Source organism: Arvicola amphibius, chromosome 1 (genome assembly GCF_903992535.2).
Source record: "Arvicola amphibius chromosome 1, mArvAmp1.2, whole genome shotgun sequence".
Classification (NCBI taxonomy): Eukaryota; Metazoa; Chordata; class Mammalia; order Rodentia; family Cricetidae; genus Arvicola; species Arvicola amphibius.
Window position 1 is genome coordinate 177,994,172 of NC_052047.1, and position 12,702 is coordinate 178,006,873.

Here is a 12,702-nt window from a genome sequence, read left to right on the forward strand (position 1 = left end):
CCCCTCCCCCATGTTCTTTCCCACCCTATCACAGCTACCACTACCGGGGAGCACGTAGGTTCAAGAGCTTTGCCACTAAATGAGTCATCGGCCTTAGGCCTCTTTTTTATCCTGTCAGCAAGTGCCTTTGTCTCGTTCTCTTTTTTTTTTCCCTGATGTTTAATAGTTTATGTCCAATATGACTAACCTTGGTGAACTTGCATCAGGCAGAGGACACGATCTATTCAGAACAGTCATAATATAGAATTTCGTTCGTTCCTAAAATAAATCTCCACAACCCATTCAGTTTTGATTTCCATGAGAGTATTTGCCTTTCTCTGACTCCCCACTATTTTAAAGCCCATCAGGCGCTCTGGTAGCTTCTTTACGGAGTGTGACTAAGGGGCACCTCTGCATTGCTACGTGCAGCGTTCAGCTGAGGATCTGGAAAGTACTACACTAATATACGTCTCTAGGGGCGGGTCGCGAGGAAAACTGGAGGCAGTGGTCTGGTCCCCCAGGATCAGAGCTACCTCTTTAGGGGCCGGCCCCACCCTCGGCGTCCCACCCAGCCAGGCTCCGCCCCCTCACCACAAGCCTCGCCCCTCAGAGTCTCGCCGCGCTTGCGCCACCTGCCGCTCGCTCCTGTGGTCCCCGCGGCGCCGCGCCCGGTCTGCGCCTCCGCTTCCAGCCAAGATGGCGGAGAGCGGCGAGGCTCCGGGCACGGTCCCGGAGCACGAGCGGATCCTGCAGGAGATCGAAAGCACAGACACCGCCTGCGTAGGGCCCACCCTCCGGTAAAGCTTTCGTCCGCCCGGGCTTTCGGGTCGCTCTGGTCAGGGACTCCTTAGGAGCAGGGCGGGGCGTCTGCCGCCGGGTGCGCGCGCGTCGGCCCGACAGGTGGTGCGCGCGGGGGCGGGCGCTCGTGGGCTGCGGGACCCCGAGGGCCCGGGCACCTGTCACCTCGCCGGCTGTGGGTGTGGCTGCTGGGGTGTCTGTGACCCGGGGAGCCGCCCCAGCCTGGGGCCTTGAAGCGCCCAGGCCCTGACCCCGAGCGCTGTGTCGGCGAGGCTGTCGGCTCTGCTGGGGACGAAGGTCATCTGCCGGCGGCCGGCGTGACTGACTCGGATGCCAACCTGCGCTCTGGAGGAAACCCAGGCGCCCTGACTATCCCGGGCGTGGGAGAACTGAAATCAAGCGGGAGACGCCAGCACCTTCCTCCCCGGTTGCAGTACACTTCTCCTCGGGCGAGACGCGAGCGTGGGTTGCAGGGGAGGAGCCGATGGCTAGGGTTCACGCTGGGGTGACGATGTTCTTGGAACAGGAAGCTTTTACTTATTGACAAGCATTTGGTTAATTTTGCATTAAATTTTTGGTTTGTTTTAAAATGGGTTCTAAGCCATTCTCTTTAGGAATAGTACCAGGTAATGAATGTTCCATACCAGACGGGTCCCAATAGAATGTTAGCTGAACCATTAACACTAGGCTACACACTCTCCAAGAATTAAGGTCTCTTCTTTCGCAGTTAGGATGAATGAACTTGTTCATTTAGGGAATTTGAGACGGATTGTGCCTTTTCAATAGTCTTTCTTCAGGATATACTTCCTGGAAATAGAACTCTGTTTTCTTGACGTTAAGTGTAGATAAAGCGAAGTCGGTTTGAGTTGCAAATTCACTTTACCCCAATGAGCCAGTTCATCTGGTGTATTTTCTTTCCCGTAGACCTGCCACTGATGACAGCAAAAATCATTTAACCCCCTTGGCCTTGTTTCCGTGTTTGTAGAATGGGAAGGAGTGTTGAGATGCCCAGAAAGCCAGAACATGAGAGTCCGTGCCTGTTTGTTCTCTTCTGTGTCACTACCTCCACGCTTTTATTATACAAAGTTCTGCCATGCTATGGGAAGGCCTCATCAGTACCTTTTCTTAATTTATTTATATGAATCTTTTCATCAAACTTTACATATACACTAGTAAAATATGAATCAGACTCCAAGAAAAGTTGGTGATATCTAGATTCTACTGAAGGACCTCTTTAGTCTCATAGAGGGACAGCCATTCCTTAACATGTTCATGAAGCAATTGATGTGTGATTCGGTAGTGCTTTTATTTGCCACGGATCAGAAAATTTCCTTTTGGTTTTGATAGTTGCCCAGCCAATGAAGGTAGAATGGACAATGAGTCCTTATATTGTGTTACTCCTGGTCTTCAGGAGGTTGGAAACCAAGTCCCTTTGTTGGATTGTAGGAATGACTCAGACACCAAGACTGGCCATCACCCCATAACAGAGGCTGTAAAAGTCAGCAGGTTTAAAAAATTTTTTGAAGCCGGGCGGTGGTGGCGCACGCCTTTAATCCCAGCACTTGGGAGGCAGAGGCAGGCGGATCTCTGTGAGTTCGAGGCCAGCCTGGTCTACAAGAGCTAGTTCCAGGACAGGCTCTAAAAAAGCTGCAGAGAAACCCTGTCCTGAAAAACCAAAAAAAAAAAAAAAAAAAAGAAAAAAAAATTTTTTGAGACTGTCTCACTATATTGTGCTGGCTATCCTAGAGCTCACGGTGTAGACCAGGCTGGCCTTTAACGTGTAAAGATCTATGTCTGTGTGTTGACATTAAAGGTTTGTGCCACCATTCCTGGTCAAGTTTTAAATTATATTTTGTCTAAGTCAGATTAGGAGGTTTTTGTTGTTGCTGATTTGAGACAAAATAACTGTGTAGCTTGAGTGTATTGAGCTTGCTAAGTAGACCAGGCCAGTCCTGAATTTGTAGGATGTTTTGCCTATTTCCCAACTGCTGGAGTTATAGGCTTGCAAGACCCAAACAATGGTTTTAACTCAAAACAAAAGAAACACTAGTGTCCAGTTCTTTTCTTTCCCACGTTTACCCACTTAGGATGGTTGGGGGAGATAGTCAAACACCTTGACGTACACCAGAGAATAATCTCGTGACAGCAAGGGCCCACTGTATGGCTTTACTGGACGTCAGTGTTACTTAAGATTTTCTCTTATTTAAGAACTGGATTATAGATAGGGTTGTGATTCCTGCCGTAGCCTCCCTCAGTTCTCTCCACCTCATCTAGTGTGTACCTCATCTAGTGATCTTAGGAGGGTCTAACAGGATGAGATAGCAGAGGAAAGCTGAGTTCTTCCTCTCTCTTGAAATTATTTTAATTTATTTTATGTGTATGAGTGTTTTTCCTGCATGCACTAAATGTGAGCCTGGTGCTGAGGGTGTCTGGTCTCCTGGAGCTGGAGTAACAGACAGTTGTGAGTCATTGTGTGGGTTCTGGGAATTGAACCTGGGAAAAGCAGCCGGTGCTCTTAACCACAGAGCCTTCTCTCCAGCCCCTGAGTTCCCTCTTCTTGTGCTGGGGCATGGATCTTCTGTCTTTGGATACTGAAGCTTCTGGAATCCTTCTGTACTCTTGTACTCATAGGAGTCCCTGGGGTTCCCAGGCCTGATTTCCCCAGAATTGTGTTCCTGGTCCTGGTTCTCCAGCTTACACAGAGCCTGTCATGGCGGTTCTTACTTTTCAGAATAAATGATCCAATTCTATAATAAGTTTTTTCTATTTCATTTCATTTCCTCTCCCTCCCTTTTCCCCCTCCCCCTCTTTCTTTCCCTTTGATGAGGGTGTCTTACTGTATTACTGAGGATGGTCTCCAACTTCTTGGGCTCAAGTAATTATTCTGTTCCTGTCTTCTGAATGCTGAAATTACAGTGTGTGCTAGCATGTCCTGACATGGCTTGATTTTTTAAAAACTTAAATGTAACTTATTATTATGCTTCTGTGTGTATATGATGTGCCCCCATGTGTGAACGTGTGTATGTGTGTGTGTGAGTGTGTGTGTGTGTGTGTGTGTGTGTATGCTTGGTGTGCATGGGCACATGCCATGGTGTGCATGTGGAACTCACAGATCTTTTTTTTTTTTTTTTTTCTCTTTGAACTCACAGATCTTTATTTGGATTCCTGTCAGGCTTGTACAGCAAGTACTTTTACATACTGAGCCATCTTGTTGCTCCTCATTTTAATTTTTAATGCAGTAATATTGTTAGCTGTAATCCATATAAGCAAAAGCTTTGTGGTCTTTTCTGTAAGTTTTTAGAGTGTGAACGAGAACAAAAAAAAATTGAGAATTCTTTTTATTTTCCCTCCCTCATATTTACTATGCAGCCCAGAGCAGCCTGGAACTCACTATAGTCCTCTTGCATCAGCTTTTTGAATGTTGAGATTACAAAGATTGGCCACCAACTCTGGAAAAAACACGTTAAAAACACACAAAGGCACAGTTGCATTCTCTGTCACTATTTTTCCTAGTATGCTTTTAAACTACTGGTTATAATTTCAATTTTTGCCCAATGAATATGTTTCATATGAAAACTACTGGGGCAGTGCTACAGTCTGGCAGTAAAGCTGATGAGCACATGGGCTCCTGTAGCTACAAACATCCTTCACACGCTTCACAAAGCGGAGACACGAACACTTGCATGAGCTGTCCTAGACAGAAATAAAGCCTCTGCAGGACACAGGAGAAGGAGAAACAAAAGTATATAATTTAGTTGTGTTTGGTAGTCAGTCTTCTAGGATTCTGTTGTACTTAACAACCAGATGATTGAATGATTAATTAAATAATGAATGATTAATTAAATATCTAGCTTTTAAAGTTACTTGAAGATCTTGGTAATTATTTTTAGACATATTAAAAAGAAATGGCTTGGCTTATTTGAGCATAAACTTGCCTTTTTCATCATCTTAATACTGTTAGAGTAATGCTAACTTATTAGGTCAGCAAGTAAATTGATAGGAAAATCTTAGTTGAATAAAATGATCAAAAATAAGAAGTGGCCAATTTTATAAATAAATTGTCAAACTAGGGTTGTTTGCCAAAGTTCTACTGTCATGTAAGATTGAGCGTCTAGGCATTTCTGAGTTAATTTCGGTAGGAAGAATTTTTGATTTTTTTTTTACAACTAGTACATTTAATGTAGTTAAAGTCCAATTTTCTTATTTTCTTGGAATTTCAAATAGTTCACTAAGTGACTTACTTTTTTTTTTTTTTTTGAGATAGTTGTAGTTCAGGCTAGGTCTGAACTTCTACGGTGCCTGCTCCGTAAGTCTTCTGAGTGCTGAGGTTAAAGGTGTGCACTGGTGAGTGTGGTTTTCCACTTGTTTTAACACTTGCTTATATCAGTAAGCCAGCTAGAATAGTGCTCCTTAGGTCTGGGACTTTATAAATTATAAATTTATAAATTATCAGTGCCTTCTAAGATAAGCCATTTTACAGACACAATGAGAGGTAAAACCTTTCTGATGATAAACTTGTTTCAAGAGAGTCACAGAGAGAAGAACTTATTGGTCCAGGGGTTGAAGAGATGGCTTAGCAAAGTGCTTGTCGGAGAAGCATGGGAACTTGAGTTTAGATTACGAAATGTTCAACTCCCCCCATATACATCATATATACATGGAGCAAACAGTGTACTGATTCAGACAGACATCAGACCTGGGCCCTTGGTGGACATAAAATCTTTAACCAAGTTCTTGGAAAGTATCTGCTCCTTCTCAAAAATGGCATGATTGCTCTTTCCTTTTATTAGCTAGCCCATTCTCTTTACTGCCCCCCCCCCGTTTCTCCTGACTCCCAACATGCTGAGAAACCGACTTTCAAGTCTATTTCCTGTGTCTCCCATTCTTGATCAAGAATAAAATCTCTTTTGCTTCTCAGTTGGTGCTTGGTCTTGTTACTGGTTCTATAATTCTGAGAGGAAAAAAGACCCAATTTGGTTAAAAGCTAGCAAGTAAACAAACAAACAAAAACTCCATAGTAACACTTTCAAATTTTCCAAAAACGTGTGTGACCATGTTTACAGTACCACACATGCATCCATTCCCTCCTATGGAGCAGCCTCAAATCCAAGCTGAGAGCAGTTGGTTACCTCCACAACACTGTGCCACCATTGCACCATAGGGACATTTATGGCAGTTGGCATTGCAATTTGTAGGGTTCTGGTAGAGACCATCAATGTTTTTTATTCCCTAGCAGCCTGCATTGTACCTTCTGGCCTTATGAAACCCAGCTGGCAGGGAGGAATCTTCCAATTCAGTTCCAGGTTGTAGTCTATATAGTTTGTACCCAAGGTGTCTTAAGCAGCCCAGTCTTATTGTCTAGGTCTGATGGGTGCTCAAGAGGAATGGGAATAGCCTGTGTTGTTTTGGGGTCTTCTGGGGCCTCCCTTGACCATATATAGACACCCCATCTCTAGTATTGGGGTTTTCTCTGATAAACAGTGGATTCTAGGAACAGTGTTATCTAGCCATACAGACTTCTCTCTTAAACTGTTTTTAACTCATTTTTAAAAATTGGCTTACATATGGCTTTTCATGTATCCTTCAGTTCACCTAACCCTCTTTCCCTGTTCCCTCTTCTCCCCTGTCTTTCAACCCCCTTTCAGAATTGAACCTGTCCACCCTCAGTGTTCCCTCTCTCTCTTTTCAAACCATCTATGTTCTACTGGCTGCTCTCCCTTTGCCTCCCCCCAACACACAGTGGGGCCTTTCTAGTTTTTTTTAAAAAAATTGTTAAATTTTTTATTTTTTGGTTTATACAAGCCCTTCAAGTTAAATGCATACTAAAGATTCAAAGCTAGGATCCATTTATCAGAGAGACCTGTGGGTTTGTTCTCTTGGTCTGGGTCACCTTATTTAGTAAAACTTCCTGCTGGGAATTTCACTACAGTGGCTGAGCTAAATTGACATGGCCCCAAGGTGCATCCTAAGTGTGCTCACAGACAAATACTCCCCTCATCCTTTATCAGAGAAGCTTCTCTCAGGAGTGACTGCTGGTGAATGATGAGTGTTCACGATGCTTAGAATGATCGATAGTTTCGTGCTCGGCCCTGAATGGGGCACATGTACTACCCATTCTAAAGCTCAGGAAACATTGTGGAGGATGGAGTGGAAAGATTGTCAGAGCCTGAAGTTAGGGAGAAGAGTTGGGAGATACTGCCTTGAGGGCATGATACAGCTGATGCAGGCACGATCTTACAGCAGCTGTGGTTGACCTGCACGAGGCTGGACACATCAACAGCCAGTCATGGATGGGGGCGGGATAGTGGAACTCTGACTTATCCCTGCTGTACTGTTGGCTACTGATAGATTCTGGGAGAAGGACAGTCAGTACCTTCAGTGTGTGCCAAATGGGGAGCCCACCGGGTTTCAGTGGATAGTTCCAAACCTGTGGCCACAGAGACAGTACTGGTAAAGTCAGAGGGTCACAGAACAAAACAAAGAGGCTGTGGGAAAGGGACCTGAGAGGAGGAGCGGGAATAACAGTGTTAAGACTAACTAAGGTGAGGGTTTCTATTGCTGTGAAGAGACACCATGCCCGTGGCAGCTCTTATAAAAGAAAAACATTTAATTGGGTGCCTTATAGTTTCAGAGGTTTAGTCCATTATCATCATGGTGGAGCATGGTAGCATGTAGACAGACATGTGCTGGAGAGGTAGCTGAGAGTTCTGCATCTTGCACAGGCAACAGGAAGTGATCTGAGACTGTTGGCGTGGTTTGAACATACATAAGACCTCAAAGCTCACTCCCATAGTGACACACTTCCTCCAACAAGACCACACCTACTCCAACAGAGCCACACCTCCTAATAGTGCCACTCTCTTTGGGGGCCATTTTCTTTCAACCTGCCACAAACAGAGAAATAAGAATTATATATATATATATATATATATATATATATACATACATACATACATATATATACACACATATACATATTTACATTATATATGTATATATGTATATATAAACTTGTCAAAGAAAAAAATTACTAAATATTAAAAAGAAATCATAAACAAAACTAAACTAGCCAAAGTCAAGAAAACTTAGTATATTAGTTGGGAACATTTTTTTAATTTTGTTGTTTGCTTATGGTTAATTTTTTCCCTGTGTATTTCTTTTATTAAAATACAAATAAATTTTCCCCTTTTTGCTTCTGGATTTTGTCATAGTATAAAAGTCTATCCTCTTGTAAGGAACTTCACCCATGTTTTCTTTTGATACTTATATGATTTTATTTTTACTTTTACATTTGATTCTTGTAGCATATTCCTGAGATTTGGTATAAGGAATGGCTCTAGTTTTATCCCTTTTTATATGCAATCCAGATAGCTTAATATTAGTTATTTAAAAAGTAGATTTTCTTTTCCACATTGACTCTGAAGTGTTGTTGATATCAAGTACTGAATTTTTGTAGCTGCATTCAGTGGGACCAACTATGGTTTCTCTGTTCTGTTAATGTTTTTATGTCTGGTCTCATCCTGTAACAGACCCTTTTAATTATGGAGGCTTTGTTTGTTCAATCTGATTGGGCTATTTCTACCTTGTTACTCATTTTTTTTCTTTTAAAGGGGTTTCCTGGTACTTCTAGTTTATTCTTCACGTGAACTTTGTAATTAACTTGTCTAACTCTTAAAAAAAAACTTGAAAGTGTCAGGTGGTGGTGGTGCACGCCTTTAATCCCAGCAATCTGGAGGCAGATGCAGATGGATCTCTGTGAGTTTGAGGCCAGCCTGGTCCACAGAGCTAGTTCCAGAACAGTCACCAAAGCTACAGAGAAACCCTGTCTCCAATCCCCCTCCAAATCCCCCCCCCCCAAATCTTGAAAGTATTTTATTACAGTTGAACTAAATTTATAGATTAGTTAGGGAGAACATACATCTTGGTAACTTTAAGACTGGCTATCCAAGAACATAATACTATTTGAAAGTATTCCATTAATAAATTTTAGAACTCTTAAGATTAGGTGGATAATTGTAGTCTTGTACCTTTTAGAGATATTTTGATCAGTGACAGATTTCATATATGATGGTGGTCCCATAAGATTGTAGTGGAGTTGGAAAATTTCTGTCATTTATGTCATAGATGTGGTGATGTCATAGCACATGTATCAGTGTCATATTTGTTATGTCATAGATGTGGTGATGTCATAGCACATGTATCAGTGTCATATTTGTTATGTCATGGATGTGGTGATGTCATAGCACATGTATCAATATCATATTTGTGGTGAGGCTGTGGTGAAGAGATCTTCTATGCTGCTGCCCGTATAAAAGTAAAGCTTGTACAATTGTATGCTTTTTGTTTTGTTTTGTTTTTTCAAGACAGGGTTTTTCTGTGTAACACAACCTTGACTGTCCTGAACCTTGCGCTGTAGACCAGGCCGGCCTCCATCTCACAGAAATCTGCTCGCCTCTGTCTCCTAAGTGTTGATATTAAAGGTGTGAGCCACCACACCTGGCCAACTGTATACTTTTTAAAAGGCTGTTTAGTGGTTTATTGTTTATACTTTTGAAATTATTTTATTTAAAAAAACTTATTTTTTATTTATGTGTATGTGTTTGTACCTGCCTCAGTTTAGTGTATGTACCACATGATTGCAGGTGCTTATCGGCTCTAGGCCAGAAGAGGGTATTGGATCCCCAAGAACGGAAGTTACTAGGCCATTGTGAGGCATCATGTGGGTACTGGGTACTGAACCTGGGTCCTCTGGATGAACCATAAACACTCATAACCCCTGAGCCTTATCTCTGGACCCCAAATCACCATTTTAGATTCTGCTTTTTCTGTGTAAAGTTAGCTGTAAGACAGCTTTAGGTCCTTTAGGAGGCGAAGGCCTTGTTGCTGTAGGAGATCCCAGCTCTGTGCATATTATTGCCCCCTAAGACCTTCCAGTGGGACAAGATCTATATAGCTAGAGATATAGTAGGCTGTGACACCTGGTTTTGTGTAAATACAGTCTGCAGTGTTCACTCAATGACAAACTCATCTAACAGTGCATTTCTTATAACATAGCCTGTGAATTGGGGATGTAACTCAGTGATAGAGTATTTGTTTAATATGCTTCGAAGCTCTGGGTTTGGTCCCTGTATATTGGGGGTGTAACTCAATAATATGCATTGAAGCCCTTGGTTTGGTCCCTAGTACTACCAGAAAAGAAAACAAATGAGGGAGAGAGAGAGGGGTTGGAAAGGGCGAGAGGGAGGGTTAGAGGAGTAGAGAGATGAAGAACGTAGTCCCATCATTAAGTAGCATTATGACTGTATTTGATTTTTTTGTTATTTTAATAGAGTCTTCTTATGTTTTGTAATTAGTCTTATACACACACAAATACGCACATATTACTGTGGTTCAGCTTCTTTGTTGAAGGCTTTATTCTTAGGCTGGTTCTTTTGGAAAGTGGTGAAACCTTTAGGAGGTGGGGTGTGTTAGGGTTCTCTCCAGGAACAGAACTTACAGAATGAATCTATATGTAGAGAGAAAGGGATTTTTCGCATTGGTTACAGGCTGTGCTCCAGCTGGTCCACAGTGCTTGTCTGCCAGTGGGAGATCCAAGAATCCAGTATTTAGTTAGTCCACGAGACTGGATGTCTCAGCTAGTCTGCATTATACTCTGGAATCCTGAAGAAGTAGGCTCTAATGCCAGTGAAGGAATGGACTTGCTAGGGAGAAGAAGCGTGGAAAGAGAGAGAGCTTCTTTCTTCCATGTCCTTATATAGGCTGCCAGCAGGAGGTGTGGCCCGAATTAAAGGTGAATCTTCCCAACTCAGAGATCCCATTTAGAAGTGATTCTTCCACTTCAAATGATTAAGAAAGAATCCCTCACAGGTGTGCCCAGGCACTTGGGTTTTAACTAATTCCGGATGTAGTCGTGTTCACAACCAAGAATAGCCATCATAGGGCTGTAGTGAGTGGTACTTGGGTCACTGGGGACATGCCCTTGGAGGGTGCTGTGGTTCTCCAACCTCTTCCTCTTTGCTTTCTGGCTGATGAGGAGAGCAGCTGTGCTCTGCCATGTTTCCTGCCACAGTGTGCTTCTTTGCCACAAGCCCAAAACAGTGACCTCCTTTATTCAGTGAGCCAGAATAAACCTTTTTATAGGTAACTATTTCTGATAGTTCTTTATAGTGACACCTAAGTCACACACACACACACACACACACACACACACACACACTTTTTTTATAATGACACCTGAGTAACACGCGTACACACACACTCCCTCTACAAATGCTGGTGGTCTTTGTGCCTACACCCTTCTCACTACCCAGTGCCTTGTGCAAGCTTGGCAAATGCTCTATCACTGAGCTACACCCTCAGCCCCGGATGCCAACTTTTTTACTATTACCTTATTTAAAGTTTTATCATTTACAGTTAAATTGTTAAGTTTTCCTCATTAATTCTATTGGGCTTTGTATTAGTTTTTTCTATTCCTGTGATAAAATATGACCAAAAGCAATTTAAGGAAGAAAGGCTTTATTTTAACTTATGGTTCCAGAGGGATAGTCCTCATGGCAGGGAAGGCATGGATTGGCTGTGAGAGCAGGAAGCTGGGTGATCATGCTTTACCCACACACAGAAACAAAGACAGAGAATAGTAAGTAGTACAAGGCTGTAGCCTCCAGACCCCCCCCCCCCCCAATGTACTTCCTCCAGCAAGGCTGCTCTTCCCCTAACAACACCATCGACGGGGATCAAATATTCAAATGCAGAAGTCAATGGAGGATATTTCTCATTTAAATCACCACAGGCTTTGGGGTGTGTGTGTATGTATGTATGTTGGTTTTGTGTTGCTATAACCAACACACACACACACACACACACACACACATTATTGAAAACAACTAATGGGAAGATTGATTTTAGCTCATTGTTTTGGGGATTTTAGGGCATTATGGCAAGGAAGGCAAGGCAGAGCCGCTCAGTTCACTACAGCAGGAGTGTGTAAAGGCTCCTCCCATCCTGCAGGACCAGAAAGTGAGGTGGGAAGCAGGTATCCCCTGGAAGGCCAGTTAGGCCCCACCCCTCTAAAATTGCTGTTGTTTGCATGGGAGGTGGGTGCATGTGCTGTGGCATGTGTGTAGAGGTCAGAGGACAACTGGTGGTTGGGTCTCTCCTACCTTTATGTGGGCTTCAGGGATGGAATCCAGACTGTCAGGCTTGTGCAGCAAGTACCTTACTCACAGAGCCGTCTCACCAGCCATCTAGGGAATACTGCTCAAAACGTTGGCCTGTGGGGGACATTTCAGATTCAACCCATAATAAATAATGCGTTTAGAGAAACTTTTACTTTTTTCTTCTCATTTCTTAAAACTTAAGTTTTTTTAAATTTTCTTTGTTTTTTTTTTTCTGACTTAATAGTATAATGCACAAGTTGAACACAGTACAGGGTGTGTATTTCTAATCTGAAAAATCTGTCTCCAAAATGCCCCCAAGTCAGAGACTTTTTGAGCACCAACATAATGCCACAAGGGGGAAATCCCACACCGTGGTTTGTTTTATGTTCAGTTACCAAAAATAGTGTGCCAAATTACAGTTCGGCTCTGTGTAGGCGGTGTAAAGAAGTCTAAATGCATTTCATGTCTCCTAAGCTGTGTTGTCTTGTGTATGTGCAAGCTTCCCGAACTCTGAAGAACGCAGATAGCAGTTGCCTTTGGTCCTGAGCGCTTTGGGTTGGAGCCTCCTTACATGCAGTGTCAGCACCTCTTCTGTCCCCTGAGCCCGAGGAAAGCTGCTAGTGGCTCTCCCCAGGGCAGCTCTGGCTTTGGGGCTAGGGGAATGTTTAACAAAAAGACTAACTTTCGTTCTGTGCTTTTCTGCACCTTTGGGAATCGTCCTCTGATTTTTGTCTTGCTTCAACAGTGGCTGCATTGATGGTGGATTTCC

The 12,702-nt window shown here is 43.0% G+C and overlaps 1 protein-coding gene across 1 annotated transcript in view; it reads left to right on the forward strand.

Annotated features, from left to right (window-relative positions):
- The first annotated feature begins 625 nt into the window (after positions 1-625).
- The window catches only part of Exoc6 (exocyst complex component 6), a 131,942-nt gene continuing 119,865 nt past the window's right edge, over positions 626-12,702 (forward strand). The window contains exon 1 of the mRNA XM_038346922.2: positions 626-776. Coding sequence (XP_038202850.1) covers positions 676-776 — 101 coding nt within the window. The 5' untranslated portion in view covers positions 626-675. The remainder of the gene's footprint in view (positions 777-12,702) is intronic.